The sequence below is a fragment of the Sorex fumeus genome, unplaced genomic scaffold (genome assembly GCF_029834395.1).
Source record: "Sorex fumeus unplaced genomic scaffold, SorFum_2.1 ptg000265l, whole genome shotgun sequence".
Classification (NCBI taxonomy): Eukaryota; Metazoa; Chordata; class Mammalia; order Eulipotyphla; family Soricidae; genus Sorex; species Sorex fumeus.
The window spans coordinates 3,275,641-3,302,044 of NW_026606322.1; the positions used below are offsets into that span (position 1 = coordinate 3,275,641).

General features: G+C 45.1%; 1 protein-coding gene across 1 annotated transcript in view; it reads left to right on the top strand.

Moving 5' to 3' along the window:
- Positions 1–5,675: 5,675 nt before the first annotated feature.
- POPDC2 (popeye domain containing 2) overlaps positions 5,676–26,404 on the top strand; it is a 30,407-nt gene continuing 9,678 nt past the window's right edge. Inside the window, exons 1-3 of the mRNA XM_056109118.1 lie at positions 5,676–6,228; positions 18,403–18,511; positions 25,444–25,978. Of these exons, the coding sequence (XP_055965093.1) occupies positions 5,738–6,228; positions 18,403–18,511; positions 25,444–25,956 (1,113 nt within the window). The 5' untranslated portion in view covers positions 5,676–5,737 and the 3' untranslated portion in view covers positions 25,957–25,978. The remainder of the gene's footprint in view (positions 6,229–18,402; positions 18,512–25,443; positions 25,979–26,404) is intronic.

Here is a 26,404-nt window from a genome sequence, read left to right on the forward strand (position 1 = left end):
AGAAATGAACCCTGTTCGAAGCTTAGAGTCTAGAGTGTATACGTATGTAATGTGCATATGAAGTTGAATTCTCTTGTAATACATATTCTACAATTCTTTTCTAAAAAGCATGCATGACTTCCCAGTGTTCTGTTAGTCTGAAAAATCTGCTAGATAGGGGCCAGACTGATACAAAGCAGGGTGCTTGCCTTGCCCACAGCGTCCTGGTTTAATCCCCAGCATCCCGTGTGGTTCCCTGATCCCTCCCAGGATGATTCCTGAGTGCAGAGCGAAGCTTAAGCCTTAAGCACTGCCTCCTCGCCTCCACAGAATCTTCTAGATGGTAGATCAACACTGTAACAGACATGGTGTTTTTGACAGGCAAAGGTAAAGGTAAAGGCCCTCCCGTTGATCGTCGATTTGCTCGAGCGGGCCCAGTAACGTCTCCATTGGAGACTTTGTTGTTACTGTGTCTGGCATATCGAATACTCTCGGTAGCTTGCCGGGCTCTCCGAGAGGGGCGGAGGAATCGAACTCGGGTCGGCCATGTTGGCTGCTTGTAAGGCGAACGCCCTACCGCTGTGCTATCGCTCCAGCCCTTTTGACAGGCAAGTAACAAAAAACTCTCAAGGAACACCTACATAACTCAACGTTGAAACTTAGGCTCTCAGTATCATAGGCTCAGTGGTGCCAACCAGGACTCAGGCTTTTCATCTCAGAGCTCTTGTCTACAACCAGTGAAGTCAGTCTTGTGTTTGTTTTTGTTCAACTGAAGAGAAAAAGGCATGATTTTTTTGCTTAAGCCAAATTAGATTGTGTATTTATAAACCAATACCCGTTGTTGAGTCTCTTATGTTGATTGGCTTACACAGGATCCTCCTACCCGACCTAATTCAGGATCAAATTAAGTTGTTTCAGAGAGGAATGGGTGAGTAGTTGACCAAATTCCCACCCAGACATCTTGTTCAATTAATGGAGTCATTCTGAATGGTTGAGTGGAGTCTAGAAGATCAATTCCCTCATATTTGAGTCAAAATTTTGAGAAAATTCTTGGTAGAACATAACTTGATTGATGTTTAGTGTTTATTGAATTAAACAATCTTCAGGTGTTTATAGATAGAAAGGGTCCTTGAAGAACAGCCCTTAGAATTGAATCTGGATATAGTCAACTGCAATTCCCAGAAAAACCAGCTACAGAGGTTGGCTCACCCTGGAGCCTGAGGGTTGAAGGTTCCCTCAGGGAAGTTTGGATTACGACTCAGTAACCCTCTGGAGAACTGGGAGGATTGTTGTGCTCTTTATTTTCATTCTCAGATATAATATCTCAGAGCTGTGTCCCTTCAGGCATCACATTGTCGCCCAACTCTTCAGCTGAGATGAAAGTGGTTGGCTCTATTGTTTCTGACAGTCAACTTTGCCCTGGAAGTTCTCCCCGACCCCGCCCTCACAACTCATTGGCCACATGTCCACCCTTGGCCTGGTCACCAGAGAGGGCAGTGAATTTGTTTCTCCTAGGCTTCTTTCAGGTTCTAACAACTGGGAGAGAAACCTACCTACCTTCACAAATCACCCAGCAAAATAGAAGATCCAACAAGTAGGAGAAAAGCTACCGTGTGTCTGCCAAAGATCAACTTGGCAGTATGTGTCCAAACTAAAGCCCTGCCTCTGTGGTATTTCAGTGTCTGTTTAGGAAATCATTAATCTCAAGACCAGTGTTTCTCTAACTCTAGGAGGTAAATTAGCATTATTTTTCTAATTTACAGACCAATATTTGGAAAAATTTAAAAAAAAGTTTTATAGTCTATAGAGCCAGAAAGTTAGTTAAGTAGAAAGATAAGAACTTGCTTTACCTGTTACAGACCCAGGTTCAATCCCCAGCACTCCATACAGTCCCCTGAGCCCAGAGTAAGTCCTGAGCACAGCAGGGTTTGGCCCCAAAACCAAAATTGAAAGTCTCTACAAGCCCAAAGTTTTGTAGCTCCCCTTTATAAGCTATTCCTGGTTACTAGAACGTACTAGTACAAGTAGTACAAATACATAGTAATGCAGTTTTGTTTTACTTCTGGACTTTGCTTCATTTTTTGTTCTCACTTCCAAGAATGCCTTCCCCTCGCTACGAATCGCCTACACATCAAGCCACCTCAAATGTCACTTTCCTGGTGGTGTTTTTCCTGAATACCTTGTACTCCACCTCTCTCAGGACTTGTTTTGGGACACAGTATTCTCTTATTCCTGGATTGCATTATCTCTGAGGGTGCTCACTGAGAAGTTTCTTGAGAGTCTTGCCCATCTTTCCGTTGCATCTTCCTAGTGCACGTGTCTTGTCTTTACCCTCAATACTTACTGAATTGAATCAAGTGAACAAATGATGTGACTTCAGTATCTCTCCTTTCACACCTCCCAGATAATTTCTACAGTGCTTCTGCCTGCAAGTTTGTGTATTTCCTTACACAAACTTGCAACTTGATGTACCCATTTCTCTTTTCTGTATTTAAAACCAAGATACAACCAACAGGTTGGATGGATAGTATGTGGGGTAAGGTGCTTGCCTTGCATTCAGCCAACCCTGTTCTGTCCCCAGCACCTAATGGTCCACCAAGCACGACTAAGAATGACTGAAGCACGGAGCAGTGAGTGTCCACCAAGAACTGTTAGTTGTGACCCAGAGACTAACCCCCACCACCCAAAGCAAACTGGAAGCCCCCCCACCTCAGCACTTAAGGCACAGTTTTCAGTTGTATTCCCATTCCAGATCCTGTCCTGCGGTCTCATGTGGGGCTTGTGACGCCACTCGGTATCCGTGAATCCATCAAGCAATAGATGAGCCTGGACCTATACAGAATCCCCCTGCAGTGCCTCACAGCTGGACACCACCGTGACCTGGACTTGAGTCTTAATTTATGGAATAGCTCTGTGACCTGTGCAAGAACCTTAACTTACTCTGTGAGCCTGTTTCTTTCCCTAAAAAAGAATTATGTATTGACACATAAAACTGCTTTCCTGAAGTTTCACAGTACTATAATGGTAAATTTTTAAAAAATGTTAAAATGTTATTATGGGATGGCACGAGGAAACCATAGCAGCTTGATGATGTTAGCGTCCTGTCCTCAGAGGAACATAGGATCCACAAAGAGCAGTGGACACAGGAGTCAGCGGGCTGCTGTCTCTTTAAAGGGCCAGTTAGTTCAGCAGGCTTTGAAACTCTATCTCTGGCAAAGCCTTGGTTGCTTCTGTACTTCTGATTTCCTTCTCGCTGGCAGGAACATCCCATCTGGCAGCTAAGGGGATGCATGACTCAGGTGGAGGGAGGTGCAGCTGCTGTGTGGGGAGGTGGGGGGTGGGGAGACAGGTGACATCAAAGCCACATATGGAAATCCCCAAACTCTACTGCTCGGGCACCAAGTGTCCAGATCATTGAAGGGTGGGGTGCTTTCCCTTCCAGGCCCTCTCTAGCTCTGACCCACTGGAATTCCTCTCTTTAGGAGGGAGTGAGATTTATTCATCATCAGCGTTTTCACTGCTAATAAAACAAATTGGCTTTCTCCACTTGCCAGGTGTTTTTATAAGTCTGCCTCCACCTCTGCTGTCTTACCACTAGAGATCCTCACCTCACTCTCCCTACTTAGTAAATTCGACCCGTACATCTCAAGTCAAATATTCCTTCTTACATCCTCACTCCCCAAGGCCACCCTTCCTTCTAGGCTGCTGCCTTCCCATAAATGTCAGTCACTGCCACTCATACACTATTGCCACTGTTTCCTTGAAGTATATTTCCTTTGATAGAGAAAAGTCTTGGGAATCCTGTAGCTGCTTAGACATAGGTGCTCAGTACATATTTGTTGAGGCTCTGGTTTCAATGCCCACAAAGAAATAGGGAGAAAAAAGAAAGAAAAAGACAAAAGAAAACCTTTGAAATTTTTCTACTCCTTAGGATATTTGACAGGGCTGGAGCGATAGCACAGCGGGTAGGGCGTTTGCCTTGCACGCAGTCAACATGGTCGACCCGAGTTCAAACCCCAGTTCAATTCCTCCGCCCCTCTCGGAGAGCCTGGCAAGCTACCGAGACTATCTTGCCCGCACAGCAAAGCCTGGCAAGCTACCCGTGATGTATTCGATATGCCAAACACAGTAACAAGTCTCACAATGTTATTGGGCCCGCTCGAGCAAATCGATGAACAATGGGAGGACAGTGACAGTGACAGGATATTTGACACTTTCTAATTTCTCATTCATTTTAGTTAGGTTGTTCGCAACTTAATAAAAGTTCTTACCACATACATTGAGTATGTAAGTAGTTCTGAAGGTTGCTGTTTCCTTTCCTTCAAGTTCTCACTCCCTTATTGCAGGGGCAGAGAAAGAATGGCAGCAAGAGCTAACCCGAAGCTAGAGAAAGAGGCACTGGGATGCCGAAGGGACATTTCTCAGTTTTCTGTCTGCACATGCTGATGTTTTTCCTTAGTGATTCAGGATCATCCTGAAGTTCCATGGACCCCTGTATCTGAAGTCATGGGGGTTGGCAAAGTAGGGGCAGGAGAGTGTGGGGTTGGAATTCATGGGTCTAGGCCTGTATTCCCATTCACTGTTCCACTTACTAGTTAAGAGACTGGTAAGTCAGATGGTCTTGAGTTCAAATGTGGGGGGAGCTTACTATCTCTCTGGGTAACTTACTTTCCGATCTAGAAGGATAAAACACACACACACACACACACACACACACATATATACACACACACATATACATATATATAAACAGATGTTTAACAGGTGGCAGTTTTTGATTGGCAAATATTGGGGTGCGTAATGATCCGAACAAAGTATTGCCGTTGTGTAAACTACTTTTGGATTCAGTATGTTAATGGGACCATTAGCTTGGAATTTTCAAAGTTGCTTTGCTTAATGGGTACCAAATAAATGCGTCGTGACATTTGTAGCATGACTTAAGAAAGGTCTTCGGAGGCGGGGGTTTCCAGTTCTCACTATTAGGATTTTTTTTTTCTGATAATAGTCCCATACTTTCCTACTTTGAGGTGTCTTCTTTCCTCAGGAGAACCCCAGGCCCTTTCCACAGGGCACTCCAGACAGTTCTGTGATCAGTTCTGTGCGTGCTTTTCCTTCAGCTCCCGCTCCCCTTCCCTCCACCCCTGCTCTTGCCCGAGTCTTTTCTTGCCCTCCAGGGAGCTGTGTTAAGTGCGCTGCCAGCTTGCCTGTGTGCCTGGTCTGTTTTTCCTCACTGCCAGTACCTCTTGGATTCCAATTCCAAACATGGTATCCATCTGGGGTCACCCTTTCTTCCGGTGCCAAGGGAGGCGCATTCCAAATGGAACACAAGTGTGCCTGGCGGCTGGGCTCTCCCCATTCCGTCCGGGACAGCAGGGAGCAGGATGTGGCCGACTTAGCCCTCAAGGGTGCAAGCGTTCCGGTCTGTCTGCTTCGTTTCTCTTTGGAATCCTGCGAGGTTTCCTGCCAAGAAGCAAAATTGAGAACTGTCAGAAGAAACTGAGAGCTGCGGAGCCTCGCCAGAGCTCTGCGTGGAGGCCCAGGGCTCTGCCCAGCGCCAAGTTGCTCAGTTCTCCATGCAGTGTGCCATGCTCTGCCAGTCTGTCTCCTCGCTCCCGGGAGCGCCCCTCCCAGGGAAGGCAGAGCTGCAGGTGAGAAGCCGGAGGTGAATAGGCGACTCCGTTGGCCGAACTTGCTGTGTGAGAGCAGGATGAGGACCTGACAAGGCTTGGAGATACCCCTCACACACACTCCCCGAAGGATGAGTGACAGCCGTGGCCTCGTGGGCCAGCTCCTCCGGCAGGGGCCCGTGTGCAGTGGCTGGAAGCAGGATGTGGAAGGGGCTGTCTACCACCTGGCCAACTGCATCTTGCTTCTGGGTTTCATGGGGGGCAGCGGGGTGTCTGGCTGCTTCTATGTCTTTGGCTTCCTGGGCACAGGCTACCTGTGCTGTGTCTTGTGGGGCTGGTTAGACGCCTGTGGCCTGGACATCGTCCTCTGGAGCTTCCTGCTGGCCGGGGCCTGCCTGTTCCAACTGGTCTACCTCATCTGTGGCCTGCGCAAGAACAGGCTCTCTGATGAGTTCGATCGCCTCTACAGGACTCTGTACCTGCCCCTGCAGGTGCCCCTGCAGGCCTACAGGGAGATTGTTTACTGCTGCAAGGAGCAGGTCCTGACTCTGGCTGCTGGGCAGACGTATGCCATGGAGGGCGAGACGCCCATTGACCGCCTGTCCCTGCTGCTCTCGGGCCGGTAAGCCATTCTCGTGTGCTGGCCCCACTGCCCCTTTCCATGTAGAGGTTCCCTCCGTGGAGGTCAGGATGCGGCACTGTCAAACCAACCCAAACAGATTTTTCTCAGAATGGGCTGGCTTCCTCTTAGTGTTTTCCAAGGGGAAACTGGATCTCACGAGGCATCTCATTTGTGGGAAGGCTTGTGCGTGCATAGGCTGTGCTGAGGCGTGAGGGGAAGTTGCTTCTTAAAGCCCATGTCTACAAGACCTCCAGCCTTTACCTGGAACCGGGTGTCTGTGCATTTTGGGAAATGGAAGCTTTCCATAAGATTAACTTGTTCTTATAACACCAAGTATATACAGGTAACTGTGCTAAAACAAGTGAGGCCTTCTCGGAACCCCTACTGCCTGCCCGGGCATGAAGGGAATCGCTCCAGTTGTGTTGGATATGTCTTGCACAGGACTCTAGATTTTGAGGGTGTGTCTTGGCAGAACAATTGCCTTATATGTGTGAAGCTCTGGGTTCAATTCCCACCCACCCCCTCAAAATTTTTTTTAAAAATCTATACTACTAAAGTTCTTCTGTAGGTTCCAGGTCAGGCAGGGGATATTCCTCTCTATTCCATTCCTAGCTATGCTTTGGGATTCTGACCAATTCAAAGACAAGGCCTGTCCCTTCTGTCCATCATGCCCATGCATGTGAGTGTTGGCTATGGAAGAACAGAACAAAACCCTCTGGGGTCTGTGCTGCCTGATTGGAAGCAACAGTGGAGCCTTGGAGATGTTGCTATGGCAGGACTCATATCTGGGGCTGAGCATCAAAGAGGCAAAATGGCCAGCTATTTTTTTTAAATTTTTATTAGTGAAACACCATGAGGTACAGTTGTAGACTTACAAATTTTTGTGCTTGGATTTCAATTATACAATGATCAAGTACCCATCCCTCCACCAGTGCCCATTTTCCACCACCACGGATCCCAGTATCCCTCCCACCCCCCTCCATCCCCCCTGTCCCACCCTGGCCAGATATTGTTGGCCTGACTCTGGAAAGCAAGCTTTCCAAATGTTTTGCCTCAGCCTTCTCCCTGGCTTTTTTGCCACCAAGAGAATGCAGCAGACATAAATAAAATAGTAATCCAAAGGCTCTGAGTTCAATAGAATAAAAATTAAGAAGAAAGTTGATCAGATAGACAACCACACATTATGGGAGAGAAGAGTTTGGTAATGAAGATGATGTTACTACAATTAATATAATATATATGTGACTGCTGTTATGTATAACAGCAGTAATAATACCCATCCAAGTTTTCACGTATTCAAAGTCTTATGTATATATAATTTAATTCTTGAATTCAGAAATCTGGGTTGAATGAGTTATGAGGTTTTAATTCACTTAGCACTTAGGAGTGGATTAAAGGGTAAATGTAGTTGTTTGTAAATAACTACATTCTGACTGTGGCCAAAATGTTTGCCAACAATAGTTCCATGTTTAAAGAAAGCAGGACCTGGGGTGTGCCTTATGACATAAAGCACATGTATTGTATGTTCAAGGCCCTGGATTTCATTCCCAGTCCCCCATGGTCCCTGATCCCTTACTCCACTCCAAACATCAGTGAGAGTAGTCCTGTTGGTTCCCAAGCATCACGAGGATAACAACCAACAAAACAATCATTTTAAAGAGTAGAAAACTTGCATCTTCATAGGGTTCATGGTGTTCTTTTGTCCTGGCTATTCCTCAGTTTTAGAGTGGAGCGTTGAGACTGGAACAGAAATACCCACCTCACTTGAATGAAACTTGCTATTGCTAGATGGCCCAAGTATTTTCACCAAGTATTTCACCAAGTGCTTAGTGTGAACAAGTGTAAGATGTCACTTCCCTGTGAGGGGAGAGGGAAGCTTGCCCCCTTGAGTGACATTTTTTAATATATTTAGCATCAAAAACTTGAATCAGAAATAACACCATTTTGATTTTTTCTTTTCAAGGTATAAAGTTAAGAGTTGTATTTGGCTACCTTTCAATGTTACCTTGTCTTAATGATTGCTAAATTTGGGGCCAAGAAGCCTCTAATCTATGACCAGACTCTAGTTCTCACAAAAGAATCATTGTGCTGTTGACCAAACACTTGAAAGCCAGGGCCAGGAAGTAGGTTCCTGGGCCCTCAAAGGGGGACTCTTATTGCCGTCACCTTTGGTGTCATTTTTGTTTTATTTTAACAAAGAGAGTTAAGACTCAGGTACAGCAGCTTCCTTAAAGTCTGTACCTTAGAAAGCAGTGCTTATCGTTGAGGATTTTCTCTTGAACATGAAATCAAAGCACGAGCTTCCAGTAGCACAGCGTCACGAGCAGGCAACTGTCTAAGACCATTTCTGCAGGGAGAGAGAGACTTCAAAGGTGACGGACACAGATACCCATGTCAGTGACTGCCAGAGCTGCACAGGCACACGAGCCATTCCTCCATTTGTTTTGTTTTGTTTTGTTTTGGGGGCCACACTTGGTTAGGCTCAGCACTTGCTCCTGACTGCTCAGGAAGTGCTCCGAGGACCATAGGTGGTGCCGGGAATCAAACACTGGTCATGTGTGTGCAAGGCAAGCGCCTTACCATATCTCTCTGGCCCTCTTTTCATTTAAAAATGTTCTCTGATGGCCTCCTGGCCAGACCTGATTCCTTACCTGATAAAATGATGGTAAGAACAGATGTTTGCTTTTCCTTTTGTCATTCTTTCCTTTCTTTTCTCAAGAAGCTCTTCGTTGAGAAGTTGGTTTTCATTTATGTTGATGTAAGTTAACTTTATCTCCCTTCTTCATTCCATATTTATTTATTCATTTACTTTTGTTTCTTGGACCACACCTGGTAGTGCTCCAGGATTACTCCTGGTTCTGTGCTCTGAGATCGCTTTTAGCAGGGCTTGGGGTACCATATGGGGTTCCGGGGATCAAACCCAGGTCAGGTACCATGTAAGACAAATTGCTGTGCTATTGCCCTGGCTTCATCCTTCAATATTTCTCAAGTGTTTTAGGATTCAGGTATTCAGTGATAAAATCTGAAAAATACTATCTGAGTTCATGTAGCTTACACAAGTTAGGGGCTAGAGAGATGGTACAGTAGCTAGGTGTTCCTCCTGCTCACAGCTGACCTGGGTTCAATCTCCAGCACCATTTAGGGTTCCCAGGCACTGCCAGGAATGAACCTTGAGCAAACAGCCAGAAAGAAGCTGGGTGTGTCCACAAATCAAAACACATTCATTAATTACTATTTGATGTATTAATGAATAAAGGGCATGATATTACTAGGAAGAAATTCAAAGTGCAAAGAGAGATTGTAATCAGCAACATAAGATTTATGTGGTCAGATAATACTTTCGAGAAGAGGGACTATGTAAGGTGATTCCTGAAGAGAAAATTGGGACTGGAAAGAGTCCAGCTAGGTGTGAAGATCATGATGTCAGAGATCATGACCCCTTGTTTCCTCTTGTCTCCTTTCATTCCTTGGAGGAACTCTGCCAAGTTATCTCAATATTACCTGAGCTCATAGAAACAGCTGTTTCTGCCATCAGAGACTGTGCCACATCCTTGACTTGGTTCTAATATATATATATATCCAGGATATAATTTATTATTTTATAAGCTATGGTCATTTTATTTATATATATTTTCCATTGAATCTCCATGAGATACACAGTTAGATGGTTATTCACGAATGGGTTTCAGCCAATGTCCCAACACCTGTCCTTTACCAGTGTACAATTCCCACTACCATTATTCCCAGTTTCCCCCCACCCACCTAACTCTGTGGCAGATGTTTTACTTCTGTCTTATTTATGTATTTTATGATTTATTATTTTATTATTATAACTGATTACAATAGTGTCAATGATTATGATATTCTTGTACAAAGTTACTGCATCTCTCCACCACCAAAGTATCCAATACTTTACTTAGAGTCCAGAACTTTACTCCATGTTCCCTGCTGCTTGATAATCTGAGTTTTTGTCTTTCAAAAACAAGGGTTTGCCACTGTTTGATGTGTCTCTTTCCTTCTTTTGTCTCTCCATATACCACCAATGTGTGAGATCATCTGTCGATTGTCCTTCTCCCTCTGACATTTTTGTTTTGTTTTTCTGGCAGCATCTGGTGGTGCTCAGGGCCTCCTCCTGACTCTGCACTCAGGGATCACTTCTGGCAAAGCTCAGGGGACCATGTGGGTGCCAGGGATCGAAACCAGGTTTGCCACAGTCAAGGCAATCACGCTGTACACTCCCTCTGACCCTTCCTGACTTAGACTGCTTAACATTGTACCCTCTCGGATACTTTTTTTAATAGGCACTGTAGCACTGTCCTCCCGTTGTTCATCGATTTGCTAGAGCGGACCCATAACATCTCCATTGTAAGACTTGTTGTTACTGTGTTTGGCATATCGAATATGTCATGGGTAGCTTGCCAGGCTTGGCCGTGTGGGTGAGATACTCTCGGTAGCTGGCCGGGCTTTCCGAAAGGGTTGGAAGAATCAAACTCAGGTGAGACAGGTCGGCCGCATGCAAGGCAAATGCCCTACCCGCTGTGCTATCACTCAAGCCCATTTATTTATTTATTTATTTATTTATTTATTTATCTATCTATCTATTTTTATTAGTGAAACACCATGAGGTACAGTTGTAGACTTACAATTTTTTGTGCTTGGGTTTCAGTTATACAATGATTGAGCACCCATCCCTCCACCAGTGCCCATTCTCTACCTCCAATGCTCCCAGTATCCCTCGCACCCTCCCCATCTCCCCCATCCCACTGCACCCCTGTGGCGGGGCATTCCCTTTTGTTTTCTCTCTCCTTTGGGTGCTGTGGTTTGCAAAAGAGGCATTGAGTGGCAATCATGTTTGGTCTATAGTCTACTTTCAGCATGCACCTCTCATCCTGGGAGGATCCTCCCAAAACCCTTTCTTTGGTGCTCCCTTCTCTATCTGAGCTGCCTTTTCCCCTAGTATGTGTGGCTGGCCTCCAAGCCATGGAGTGAACCTCCTGGTACTTATCTTGGCTATTCTTGGGTGTTAATCTCCCAATTTATTACTTTATATTCCCCAGATGAATGCAATCTTTCCATGTCTGTCCCTCTATTTCTGACTCATTTCACTTAGCATGATACTTTCCATGAAATACCACTTGTATGTAAATTTCATGACTTCATCTTTTCTAATAGCTGCATAATATTCCATTGTGTAGATGTACCAGTTTCTGTAACCAGTCATCTGTTGTAGGGTATTCGTTTTTTTTTTTCCAGATTTTGGCTATTGTGAATAGTGCAGCAATGAACATACAAGTGCAGATGTCATTTCGACTGTACTTTTTTGCCTCTCCGGTATATATTCCCAGGAGTGATATTGCTGGGTGAAATGGGAGCTCAATTTCTATTTTTTTGAGAATCACCTATAGTGTTTTCCAAAAGAGCTGAACCAGTCAGCATTCCCACCAGCAATGAAGGAGCGTCCCTTTCTCGCCACATCCATGCCAACACTGATTACTTTTGTTCTCTTGGATGTGGGTCAGTCTCTGTGGTGTAAGATGATATCTCATTGTTGTTTTGATCTGCATCTCCCTGATGATTAGTGATGTAGAGCATTTTCTCATGTGCCTTTTAACCATTCAGATTTCGTCACCCCATTTTTTGATGGGGTTAGATGTTTTCTTCTTGTAGAGTTCAACCAGTGCTTTGTATATCCTTGATATCAACCCTTTATCAGATGGATCATGATCACGATCACGACCATCCTGTTATTTGTCGATTGCCTTGAGCAGGCCCCAGTAGCGTCTCCTTCGTCCTAGCTCTGAGATTTTTAAAAAAGTGCAATATTCAAGGCTCTTTCAGAGTTAGGAGAATGAGACCCATCATTGTTACTGGTATTTGGCATATTGGGTACGCCACGGGGAGTTTGCCAGACTCTGCCATGTGGGCAGGTTATATTCGGTAGCCTGCCAGTTTGTCCAAAATAGGAATGAGATATTAAGATATTAAGATGGTTCCGGGAGCTGGGTTTTATAGTCTCTGAGTCTTGGCCGTTGATCGGATTACACGGTGCCAGGGGGCCAGTTGGTGGGTGTGACCCCTGCCTACTGGAATTTGGAGGATCTAGGTGGAGGATGCGCAGCCCCGATCTGAGTAGGCTTGGAGATCTCAGATGGCTATTGGGTAAATATCCTTTCCCATTCTGTAGATTGTCTTTGTATTCTGGTTATTGTATCTTTTGAGGTGCAGAAGCTTCTTAATTTAAGATAGTCCCATTTGTTTATCTCTGTTTCCACTTGGTTGGTCAATGGAGTGTCATCTTTGAAGATACCACTAGCCTCAATATCGTGGAGGGTTTTGCCGACCTTGTCTTCAATGTACCTTATGGATTTGGCCTGATGTTGAGATCTTTAATTAATTTTGATCTGACTTTTGTGCATGGTGTTAGGTTGAGGTCTAAGCCCATTTTCTTGCATGCGGTTGTCAAGTTATGCTGGCACCATTTGTTGAAGAGGCTTTCCTTGTTCCACTTCACATTTCTTGCTCCTTTATCAAAGATTAGATGTTCATACATTTGGTGTTGTGTGTACGGATATTCTACCCTATTGGTCTGCGGCCAATATTCCATTGGTCTGCGGCCCTGCCTTTGTTCCAGTACCATGCTGTTTTAATTATTACCACTTTGTAGTAGAGTTTGAGGTTGGGGAGGGTAATGCCTCCCCATGTCTTTTTCCCAAGAATTGCTTTAGCTATTTGTGGACGTTTGTTGTTCCATATGAATTTCAGGAGTGCTTGATCTATTTCTTTGAAGAATTTCATTGGTATCCTTATAGGGATTGCATTGAATCTGTATAATGCTTTCGGGAGTATTGCCATTTTGATGATGTTGATTCTTCCTATCCATGAGCAGGGGATATGTTTCCATTTCCTCGTGTCCTCTTTTATTTCATGGAGTAGCGTTTTGTAGTTTTCATTGTAGAGGTCCTATACCTCTTTAGTTCGGCTGATTTTGAGGTATTTGATTTTCTGGGGCACAATTGTGAAAGGGATTATTTTTTTCATGTCACTTTCCTCTCTCTCATTTTTTGTGTATGGAAGGCCATAGATTCTTGAGCGTTGATTTTATAGCCTGCGATTTTACTGTACAAGTCTATTGTTTCTAGGAGTTTCTTGGTAGAGGATTTAGGATTCTCGAGATATAGTATCATATCATCTGCGAATTATAAGAGCTTGATTTCTTTCTTTTCTATCTGGATGCCTTTAATGTCTTTTTCTTGCCTAATCGCTATTGCAAGTACTTCCAGTGCTATGTTAAACAGAAGTGGTGATAGTGGGCATCCTTGTCTTGTCCCTGGTCTTAGAGGAAAGTCCCTTAGTTTTTTCCCATTGAGGAAAATGCTTGCCGTGGGTTTGTTGTAGATGGCTTTGACTATCTTGAGGAAACTTCCTTCAAAACCCATTTTTCATAAACGGGAGCTGTATCTTGATGAAAGCTTTCTCTGCATCTATTGATATGATCATATGATTTTTATCTTTACTTTTGTTGATATGATGGATTATGCTCATTGATTACTGAATGTTAAAACTTCCTTGCATCCCCATATGAATTCCACTTGTTCGTGGTGTATGATCTTTTTGATGAGTTGTTGGATTCTATTTGCTAATATTTTGTTGAGAATCTTTGCATCTGTGTTCATCAGGGATATTGGCCTATAATTTTCTTTGTTGGTGGTGACTTTGTTTGCATTTGGTATTAGGGAGATATGTGCCTCATAGAAGCTGTTAGGGAGAGTTCCTGTTTTTTCAATTTCCTGGAAAAGCTTGAGAGAAATGGCAAAAGGTCTTCTTTAAATGTTTGGAAGAATTTCCTAGTAAACCCGTCTGGGCCTGGGCTTTTGTTTTTGGGAAGACTTTTGATTACCGCTTCAATTTTCTTTATATGAATGGGTCTATTCAGGTATCCCAAGTCTTCTCTGTTCAACCTTGGGAAATTGTAGGAGTCTAGGAATTTATCCATTTCTTCTATGTTCTCTTGTTTCGTGGCATACAGACTCTCAAAGTAGTCTCTGATGATCTTTTGAATTTCATTGGTTTCTGTTGTGATGTCCCCTTTTTCATTTCTGATTCAGTTTATTAGGGTTCTCTCTTTGTGAGTCTTGCTAGTAGTTTATCAATCTTATTTATTTTCTCAAAGAACCAGCTCTTGGTTTCTTTGACCTTTCGGATTGTTTTTGGAGTTTCATGTCATTAATTTCTGCTCTAAATTTTATTATTTCTTTCCTTCGGCCGGGCTTGGGTTCCTTTTGTTGGTCTTTTTCTAAGATCTTGAACTGTGTGATTAGGTTATCTATGTAGGCCTTTCTTCTTTCCTTGGGAATGCTTGCAACGCTATAAATTTTTGTCTTAGCACGGCTTTAGCTGTGTCCCATAAGTTCTGGTAGCTCGTGTTTTCATTCTAATTTGTTTCCAGGTATCTTTTGATTTCGTCTTTGACTTTCTTCCTGACCCACTCATTGTTCAACATTGAGTTGTTTAATTTCCAGGTGTTTGATTTGTTTCTCCATGTCTTTGTGTGATTTGCTTCTATCTTGAGCGCATAGTGGTCTGAAAAGATTGTTGATACTACTTCTAGCTTTCTGATTCTATTGAGGTATGTTTTGTGGTCTAGCACGTGGTCTATTTTGGAAAATGTTTCGTGTGCACTGGAGGAGAATGTGTATTCTTTCTTTTGAGGGTGTAAATCCATGTATAGGTCTATTAGCCCTCTCTCTTCTATTTCTTCCTTCGAAGCCAATGTTTCTTTGTTGAGTTTTGTTCTTGTTGATCTATCCAGGGGTGATAAGATGATGTTGAAGTCTCCAACTACTATTGTGTTGCTAGCAATGTTTTCCTTAAAATCTGTTAGCAGTTGTTTTAAGTATTTAGCTATTCCCTCATTAGGTGCGTATACATTTAAGAGTGTGATTTCTTCCTCTTGTACATATCCCTTGATAAATAGAAAATGGCCTTCACTGTCCCTTCTAATCATTTTCAACCTGAAATTTATGTTGTTGGATACTAGTATGGCCACCTCAGCTTTTTTGAAGGAGCTGTTTGCTTGCAGAATTATTTTCCATACTTTAACTTTGAATCTGTGTTTGCTCTGATTGTTCAGATGAGTTTCTTGTAGACAGCAGAATGTTGGTTTCAGTTTCTGGATCCCTTTTGCCACTCTGTGTCTCTTGATTGGTGCATTTAGACAATTGACATTGAGAGAGATTATTGTCATGGGGTTTTGTGCCATCTTTCTGTAGGGGTTGGTTGTGTTTATATCTGTTTTCCTTCTTATCTTACAGGAGCCCCTTTAATCCTTCTTTTAGATTTGGTTTTGAGTCTGTGAAGTTCCTGAGCTGTTGTTTATCTACAAAATGGTGTATCCTTCCATCGAGTTTGAGTGAGAGTTTAGGTGGATAAAGTATTCTTGGTGAGGCATTCAGTTCATTGAGTTTTTCACTATATCCCACCATTGTCTTTGGGCTTGGAGGGTTTCCTCTGATAGGTCTGCTGTAAATCTAAGGGGTGCTCCATTGTATGTGATTTCCTTCTTTGACCTTGCTGCTTGCGGTATTGTGTCTCTGTCCACAGAATCCATCATTCTGACTATGATATGCCTTGGAGTGTTTTTATTCGGGTCTCTTTTAGCTGGCACCCTTCTGGATCCTTGGATCTGGATGTCTGCATTCTTTAACTCTGGGAACTTTTTAGCAATGATTTCTTTGACTGTGGCTTTTTCATTGGAGTTGCCTCCCTGTCCTTCTGGTACTCCAGTGATTCTAATGTTGTTCCTCTTGACGTCATCATCTAGATCTCTGATTCTCCTTTGAGCTATTTTGAGGTCTTTTCCCATTGTTTGTTGTTCCCTCTGCAATTTCTATTGCTCATCTTCAAGCTCACTGATCCTGTCTTCAGCGGTATTCATCCTACTGCTGAGGGCACCTACTGAGTTTTTAATTTTGTCTTTCTAATCCTTTATTTGTGACACTTCTTTTTGTAGTGGTTTTATTTCTGATCTCATTTATTCCTGTATTTTCTCTACTATCTGTTCTACTGTTTCTTTCATTTCTTCCTTTAGTTTTCTGGACATCTCCTCCATTGATTCTTTGAGTAATTCCTTGACCATCCTCTGCATTTCATCTCAGAATTCTTTATTGGAGAGAGCATATTTGTGGATGACCTCAGTTGAGGATTCGGGACTCTTTTCTTCACCTTCTCCTTGTAGTGGAGACTATTTCTTCATGTTGTTTTGGTTGTCTAGTGGTAAAACCCTGGAATTCACTAACACTGTTTCCTCTTATCGTGGGAAAGGATTCTGGATAAGGTTGGTCGATAGTGGTCACCTTTCTCCCTTTCTAGAGTCTGACCTTCCTCTCAGGCATTATTCTTTGGCTTATGAGGGACATCTAGTGAAGCTTTGGAGGAGGTGCTGTTTAATATTGGGCTTGTACAGCTTCTTGTGTATACTGGTCTTTTGTTAGAATTGGAGTAGGCCAGATTAGGTGATAGAGGCTGGGATGAAAGTCAAGAGTGCAGGGAGTGGGAAATGTAACCGTGGCCACGTGAATGTCCGCCTACCTCAGAGAAGGCCATTCCCACTTTTGAGGAGGCCAGGCCCACTTTTGAGGAGGCCACGTCCACTTTTAGGAGGCCACGCCCCCAGCCAGTGCAGATGCTATTCCACAGACCTATTGGGGTAGCGACTAGTTGGGCTGGAGCTCACTGCGGAAGTAGAGGCAGGTGCCCCAGGCGGGGGTCCCCACGGCGGCAGCTAGCTTTCAGGGTCCCGAGTTTGGGTGGTGAGGGGGTGCCAAGCAGGTACAGACTGCTTGGGCAGGGGCGGCAACTAGTTGAGACACTCCAGCCCTTTTAATAGGCATTGACATACTGTTTGGTGATGACTTTTGATCATTTTTATGTACTCAAACCATATATTCATATATTCATTAGAAGCAAGACTTGGCATCTAAATATCCTGTAGGTTATAACTTTACCACATAATGTACTAGATGCAGGGACAGTGGGCAACCATGGGCCCAGCTTAGCCTCTAGAGCTATGGTGGAAAGGGAAAGACAGATAATGATAATTAGACAGCCATGTTAAATTTCCCAGTTCTCCAACAATCCCCATCCCTGTCTCCTCCACATCATATTCATAGTTCAAAACTCCACTCAAATATCATCTTGGAAAAGTCTTCCATACAAAAGGAACACATCTCTCTCCTCTCCTTTCTTCTGTTCCACAATAGCACACACTGAGGTAGGTGGCGTGAGTGGGGGGTGGCAGGAGGATACGTTGGAGGGGGGACATTGGTGGTGGGAAATGTGCACTGGTGGAGGGATGGATGTTGGAACACTGTATGACAAAAACATGATCATGAAAGCTTTGTAACTGTATCTCACCGTGATTCAATTAAAAAAAAAGTTTGAAAATCCACAAAAGCACACACGAGCTTGTAGCCAGTGATAATCGAGCCTGTGACTTCCACACGATTGTGCAAATTTTAAGGGGAGGGGAGTGTCATCTCCTAGCCATCTCTGTATGTCTGGACCTCCAGGGACACAGAAGATGCTCCATGCATATTTATGAAGCCCCGAGAAAGACCAAGAGTTAGTACAGGGGAAAGGCACCTGCTTTGCATGCAGCTGACACTCGTTCAGTCCCAGCATCACATGGTTAACCAGCACTGCCAGGAGTGATCCCTGAGCACCAAGCCTGAAGTAGCCCCTGAGCTCCAGTGGTGTTATACAAAAATCAAAACCAAAAGATGCCCTGGGACAATGGTGGGGAATGTGGACACTTTGGTGGAGGGTGTGGTGCTGGAATGATTCATGCAAGAAACCCTACTGTCAACAGAATTGTACCTCATGGTGCCGAAAATAACATTTACAATATAGCCAAATAAATAAAGTAAAGCCCCAGAGGGGAAATGAGACAATAGCCTTTGATCAAGTAGACAGAGTGTACCTTCAGGCCTTTTGATCAAGCCTCTTTGTCTGACAGACACTTTCCTGACTGAACTCATTAAGAAAGAGACTAGAGATGAAACTTTGAGTTTATAGGTCCTAATTACTTTCTGTGTTATAAGGCAGAATTTAGATTTGGAAGAGAGTTTGGGGCACCATTACCCTTCTCTCATGCCTTCTCTTTTCTCCCTTTGCCAGGGTCCGTGTGAGCCAGGACGGGCAGTTTCTGCATTACATCTTTCCTTACCAGTTCATGGACTCTCCCGAGTGGGAATCACTGCAGCCCTCTGAGGAGGGGATGTTCCAGGTAATGGGTGCCCTGTAGCAGCACCCTCGCATCCCATGTCCCAGGTCCTCCAGCTTCCCCCCTCACATCTATCCTTGAACCACTACTGATAACAGCGCTAGGGCCCAGAGCAGCTTGCTTCTGTGGAAGGGTGGCTGGGCTCCCAACAGGTTTGAGATGGGCTGGATAGGGCGCTGGCACGTCCTGAGAGGAAGGACGTGCTTACGACCGCTCCCATGCTTACAACTCTTCCAGAAACCCCTAGTGACCACAAAATAAAACCCTCCCACACTCCTCAGAAAATGACTTGGGAGGGCCTTTTGTGATGTTCAGACTCCTCATAAGCTCTTCCGCCCTCTACCAGCTTGGTTTCATGGCCCCTTGACCCTTGTACCCAAAGCCCATTTCCCGAATCAGACCAAGGCCCTGACATCTCACTTCCTCTGACACTTGCCAGTATGGCCTCAGCAGCATCAAACCCACTTCCCACTGCTTCTGCTGGTGTGCCTTCTTTTTTCCCTCTTCTTTTTCTGTTTTTTGGGCCACACCCAGGAATACTCTAGTTTTACTCTGGGTCCACGTTCAAGGATAACTCCTAGCAGGGCTTAAGGGACCATAGGGAGTATCAGGTACTCAGGTTGGCTGCATGCAAGGCAAGCTCCTCACCCCTGGACTGTCTCTCCAGCCCCAACACTTTATTCTTTTTATTTTGTTCTGTTTGGGGACCACACCTGTCTTTGTGTTTGGGGGACCAGGTAGTGCCAGAGATTGGCCCAGGCTCTACGCTTGCCAGGCAGGTGTTCTACCTGCTCCAGGCCTGTTCTCTGTGCTAAAGATCTGGTCTCCTTTCTGTCTTGAACACAGTGAAATCTGAGCTGTAAATCTTGGCTTCTCTTTTTTTCTATCACCAAGAGCCAAAGGACAGTGCGTGAACACTGTATTTAGTCTAAGTTGTCCAAGCTTGTTGTCCTGGGAGGTCTCTCTGGGGAAGTCACACACACACACACTCCCTAGTGGGGCCTCGCAGCTCTTCATCAATAAGACTTTGGTTATCTTCTCTATGGTTCTCAGTGAATAACTAGCACATTTATATCATATTACCTAATCAATTTTCACAACACACTCTCGTTAGGTATTTACCCTATTTAACAGACAGGCAAACTGAGGATTGGGTCTGAAACAAGAGTACAGTGGATCAGGTGCTTGTGTTGCGTGCAGCTGACCCAGGTTTGATCCCTAGCACCACACATAGTCCCCTGAGCCCTACCAGTTGTGATCCCCGAACACCGAGCGAGGATTAAGCCTTAAGAGCCACTTGGTATGTCCCCAAATCCCCCAAAAAATTAGTGAAAGAAAAGGAAAACTAAGGATCAAAAACATAAAGTCATTTGCCCGCTATCTTTATCTACAACTGGCAGAGCACAGTTGCCTGACTCTGTTACCATTCCTGCTCTCTTTAAATACTAGTGGAGTTAAAACAGAAACCAATGGAGTCCCAGGAGTATGGAGGTGACATGCACACATACACACACACACATTAGAAAGACTGCCCTGGCCAGACAGTTTCCCATGGCTGGGCCCTGTGTTCTTTCATCCCTTCTCTCAGGGAGACCCTTGGCTTGCCTCTTTGTAGAACCCAGAATAGATGCCCAGCCGCAAGCCACCTGGCCAGGCCTGCTTCCGCATACCGGTGAACTCAGGACAGAGCCTGGTTTCGCTGTCAAGGGCAACCACAGGCCCCCTCTCAGGATGTTTCTCCCAGACACCACCACACACACACACACACACACACACACACACACACACACACACGTCTCCTTCTTTGAGAATGCCCAGGGCATGAGCCTGCTCGAAGGCTGAGTCAGGCGGGGTCAGCCAGGCTAGGCTGTTTGGGACAGCGGAGCAGGTGGTGGGTAAGCCTGTGTCCTCCCCTGAGTTACGCCCCACAGGCAGTGCTGTAACCCCAGATGGCCTCGAGTTTGCAGTGTGGGCCCCACTTATATTTTTAGTGCGTACCTCCTCAGGAGCAATGACATCCGCATGCGGCCATTGGCTTGTAAATTCCTATTTCCTCTTTGCAAAGGTCAAGTGTTTTCCTGAGTTACAGTTCATCCTGTCCTTGCCTTTCGCAATTGCATAGACTTTGCTAACTGCCAGCTTCATAGTTCTTGTTGTGTTTAATAAAGTGAATCAAGATTCCATCACTCTTCTCAACAGTTTCATGAAATAAGAATTTATCCACTGCTTAGCACTGTGGCCCTGTCATTAGTCTCCAAGAACATAGCACACAAAAGCCATCATTATATTTCTCTAATTCACATTGTGTTTTACTGGATTCAGGCCTCATATGTCATATAATTTAATCCATTTAACCAAAGAGAATTAGAATAAAGCTTGTCAAACTTTATTATTGACAGGTGCATAAATATGTGAGAACCAGACAATTGACAAATGTCTTGAATGTATTTGGGGAAGGATTATATATAGGATATAAGAAAGAGATATTATCTGACAATATTGTTTGAAAAATAGATTTATTCACATTAGTCATATTTATTGGGCATGTCTTCTGTACCAGACACTTTTATTTATTTATTTTATTTTTGGGTCACACCTGGTGATGCTCAGGGGTTACTCCTGGCTCTGCACTTAAGAATTACTCCTGGTGGTTCTCGGGGGACCTTATGGGGTGCTGGGAATTGAACCTGGGTCGGCTGCGTGCAAGGCAAACGCCCTACCTGCTGTACTATTGCTCCAGCCCCTATACTGATGCTTTGAAAGGTGCTTGGATCATATCATTCCTATCTCCATGCAATTCATGTTTCAATAGGGGACATGCTAAAAATATGCCACGGAGCAAGTATATTACGTAATATATTAAAAGAAATAAACTACTAATTAAGAAAGGTAGTGTGAGGGAATTAAAATTTATTTAATTTGGGGAACCTCATAAGCGTTGCTTGGGGAACTGGAGGCCCCCCTGGGTGAACTGGGCTGATGGAGTAATGTTTGCATCGGTCCTTGAATTAGGATACTGCTTGGGCTCGGTGATGTTGGCTTCCAAAGCTGTACTGAGAAATACATAAGGACTATAAGGGGCAGGGATTCAAACCTGGGTCAGAGGCTAGCAAGGCCTGCCTCTAAGTGCTGCAGCCCTACCTCCTGGCCCTGGAGTTGTGATTTTAAACAGTGTGGTCATAAAGTCTTTGCTGAATAGGTGATCTCTGAGAAAAAAAAAAAACTTGAGGGTGCTGGGACCCAGTGAGTGTGGGTAGCTAGCATGTTTGAGGTACAGAAAGGAGACAAGGGCAGGTCCAGCAGAGCAAGGCGGAGAATAGCTGAAGTGGCAGAGATGACCAGGAGACACATTATGTAGGCCAGAGCACCTTGACTCTCTAGATAGAGCAAGAAGGATTTCTGAATGGGAATTGAACCTGGATCGGCTGTGTTTTTCTGAATTTCTGAATTAGGAGGTGGTACATGAAAGAACGAGGAACAAAGGCAATTCCAAGGCTGTTGACCTGAGCAGAGATCTACCAGGCATTTCCCCTGGGAAGGGCTGAGCTACTACTGAATGTTATTAGAAGGTTGCAGACAGTACAGATGCAGGCAAGGAGAAGAAGTACAGTTTGGAATATATGAAATTTGCATCATCTTTGGACATTTAAATGGAGATGCCACACAGGCAGCTGGACACTTGACTCTGGAATGAAGGAATGAGGTCTGTGCTTGAGATCAGCATGGGAGTTGGCGCTTCAGTGATATTTAAAGCTTTTGGGTTGCACAAGATCAGAGTGAGTTTACACACAGAAAGGAGTTAAAAACCAAGCCTCTAGTACACTCTGGTTTTTAGAAGACAAAGATACAAAGGAAGCCTGAAAGTGGCTATTAGGAGATCAAGTCAGAGTGAGTGCAGAATTCTGGGAACGAAGAAAAGAAAATATGTCCAAGTACAGGGTGAAATCCATAGGCTTGAACCTTGTCAAAGCTGACTGACAGCCATGGCAGCTCTGCCGTCATTGGCAAGCAAAATGGGTTGTGTCTACTGTTGGGAACACATTGGTTTAAGGGGAAGATGAAAATTTGGAGATAGTAACATTTTGTTTTATTTTTTAATTTAATTTTTTATAAAGTTGTTCACAATATTTGATTACATTTAATGTTCAAACACAAATCCCACCACCATTCCACCTTTCCACCACCATATTTCGGATGTTTCCATCCCGAGTCCCAAACCCTGCCCCCAAAGCAGAACAGAAATAATTTATTTTGTATTGCTTGTTTATGAATAGTATGCTAAAAATGATCCGAAAAAAGGTTTCTTAGAGGAAAGTGTGTGAAGGGTGTTGAATTTCACCCAGAGGCCATTAATTTCTTCTATAAGAGATTAGTAACATGTTGTTAAAGGTTGAGCCTTGTGTGCTTATATCTATATCTGTATAAATATATTCCCCCCTAAGATCGGTTGCCTTTCTAATCGAATGTGGTGTGCTACTCTTGGTATCTTGGTGGTGTCAAGTATGAGAGGTCCAGGAATAGAGTGACTCATTGGCAAGGCACATCCGAGCATGTGGATAGTAGCTGTGAGCTTGGCAGCAGTTGAGTTCTGGAGGGTTTTGGCAGATGGGGCTGACTCCAGTGGGGTGGGGTGGGGCCTCACCTGTCCCCCTCTGGGTTGCCCCGAGTAAGACCCTGCCTGGTGCAGGGTCTGGAAGCATGGCTATGGCAAATTGCTTTGTGTTCTCTTTTGAAAGATTTATTGTTGAGTCTCTGGATCATAGCAATTGATGAGATTATATGGAGCCAGAGGCAGCTTATGAGGGTGACTGCCAAGCTGCCAGAAATAGGGGGGCTTGGGGGAGATAGTATCATTTTAAAGTGTGTGTGTTGGGCGAGAGAGGGAGCACAGACATTTACCTTGCACACGGCCGACCTGGGTTCAATACCCAGCACCCATACAGTCTCCTGAGCACCACCAGGAGTAATTCTTGAGTGCAGAGCCATGAGTAACCCCTGAGCATTGCTGGGTATGATCCACTCCCAAAATAAGTATGTGTGTGTTGGAGGGGGGCATATGGATATATTTTTTTGTGGAGTTGTGAAAAAGGAGAGTGAATAGAAGAAGTAGCTAGTCAAAGAAATGAGATGAAAAAAATTCCTTCCTTTTCTTCTTTCTTCTTTTCCTTGCTTCTCCTTTCTTCCTTCCTCCCTCCCTCTCACCCTCCTTCCCTCTCTCTTTCTCTCTTCCTTCCTTCCTTCCTTCCTTCCTTCCTTCCATCCTTCCTTCCTTCCATCTTTCCTTCCATCCTTCCTACCTTCCTTTTCTTTCCTTTCTTCGTTTCCTTTGGACCACATTCAGTGGTGCTCAGGGACTATTCCTGGCCCTGTGCTCAAGAAGGGTGATCCTTAATGATGCTCAGGGGAGTGTGTGGGGTGCTGGGAATTTGAACCAAGTTAAGCCACGTATGACTGCCTAAATGACCTTAACGTTTGCACTGTGTATCCAGCCCAGCTCTTTTTCTTTAATATTACAAGCAGTTTCTACTTTAGCCCTAGTTTTTCCACTCCTCATTGTTCTAACAAGAAGTTATCTGGCACCTTCTGCGTGCTGTCCTGTCCTGTCCTCCCGTTGTTCATCGATTTGCTCGAGCAGGCCCAGTAACACCTCCATTGTGAGACTTCTTGTTACTGTGTTTGGCACATTGAATACTCTCAGTAGCTTGCCAGACTCTCTGAGAGGGGCGGAGGAATCGAACCTGGCTCGGCCAGGCTGGCTGCGCTCAAGGCAAATGCCCTACCACTGTGCTATCGCTCCAGCCCTCTGCATGCTGAGTACAGGTCATTTACCATGCAGGGAGATTCACTGCTGCAGCATGACGCGTGGTGTGTGCTTGAAACTTCCTCGATGACTGGCTAAATGACAGTAGGCTGCTTTCAGTTTAGCACTAGGAGCTGGGAGAAGAGATGTGCTCTCAGGGGTCCTCTTTCTCAGTGCACTTTCTCTGAGGTTAGTTATCGGATCTGTTTGGTTACTTTGTGGTGGCCAAGTCAAGAGCAAGCCCAAATCTTAGGCCAGTGTACTGTGTGCTTGATATGATGTGGCACACACCATCGAAAGGTCCTGTCTTGGGGCTGGAGACATAGTCCACCAGGCAAGGCTCTTGCTTTGCACGCCACAGATCCCTGGTGTGCATATGACCCCCTGAGCACTGCCAGGAGTGACCACTGTGCTCAGAGCTGGGAACAGCCCCTGAGCAGCTTCAGGTATAGCTAAAAAATAAAAACCAAAAAACAAAAAGAAAAACAAGCTCTTAACTCTTTTGTGTTTAGAGCAGTCAAAGCTATCAGTGGCCCAGGAGTTTGGAACTCCAATGAGCTTACCAGAGTTCACAGTAGCAGTCATTCACTGGGCTTCCTCCAGAGGAGGTTTAAAAGGTCCCCCAGGTCTCAGTCAGCAGAAGTGCAACTCTGGCCAGGCTCCATGCCAAGCATGGACAGATAACTTTATGGGATTTTATTTTTTAATTTTTACTAGTGAAACACCATGAGGTACAGTTGTAGACTTACAAATTTTTGTGCTTGGGTTTCAGTCATACAATGATCTAGTACCCATCCCTCCGCCAGTGCCCATTATTCACCACCAATGATCCCAGTATCCCACCCCCTCCCATCCCACCCTGTCTCTGTGGCAGGGCATTCCCTTTTGTTCTCTCTCTCCCTTTGGGTGCTGTGGTTTGCAAAAGAGGCACGCTATGGGATTTTTGTTGTTGTTGCTAATTTTGGAAGGCCACATCCGACAGTGTTCAGGAATGACTCCTGGCCTTGCTCAGCCAACCATACACAGTGTCGGTGGTGGACCAGATGGGCGCGTGCGGGCAAGCGCTTTAACTCCTCTCCTTTGTCTCCGTCCCAGGTTTGGTAGCTTAATTCTGCACTTTCTCCTGACCCCTCAGGTCACCCTGACTGCTGAGACCGAGTGTAGCTACATCTCCTGGCCCCGAAAAAGCCTCTATGTTCTCCTGAGGAAAGATCGGTATATCTCCCGCCTCTTTGCGGCCCTGCTGGGCTATGACATCTCGGAGAAGCTCTACGCCGTCAACCACAAGGTCTTTGCTAAATTTGCGATGCACTTTGACATTCGGCTGCCCAGTCTCTACCGCGTCCTGGGCCCCGCAGCCCCAGACACAGGGCCGGAGCCCGAGCCCGAGAAGGAAAACGAAGGACCCCAGGAGCCCGACAGGGTCCCTTCTCCAGCTGTGCTCACCTCTGCCCAGGAAAACACCCCCAGAGTGCCCCCTCCCGCCGCCACTGTCTCCCCAACACCTCGTTCCCCAGTGTGGGTCCCCAGGCCCAGGAGTGGCATTCTGAGCGATGACTCTACCAGCCTGGTGCTGGAGGATTTTGCAGAGGTGTCCGAGTCGGAGTCGTTCATGGACTACCGCAGCGATGGGGAGTACATGAGGTGAAGGGAGCCGACCTGGGGCCCAGGTAAGTGCTGCTCAGAAGCCCACGTCCTGCCACCAGCGCTCTGGGGACTGGGAAGGGCAAAACTCCACTTCAAGGAGCATCCCTCTCAAGGCTGTCAAGAAAGTGATGTCACCCTTCTCTTGCAGAGAGCTGGTCACTCTGAGTGCCTGCAAGGCATGAGGGCACTCGCTCACCTCTCCGTGGGCATTGCCTTTGCAAAGCAGACCGCTGGGCGTTTTGAGCGAGCAAGTGGCTTGCCAAATTTGGGGCAAGGTTATACCGACAGCAAAGGTCACAACTAGGGGTCAAAGGGGATTGTATTTGTGGCCTGCATTTTTTTTAGTATTGTTTTTTGTTTTAGGGCCAGATCCAACTGCACTCAGTGTTTACCCTGGCTCTGTGCGCTGGAATCACTCCCAGGGGTGCTCAGGGAACCATATGTGGTGT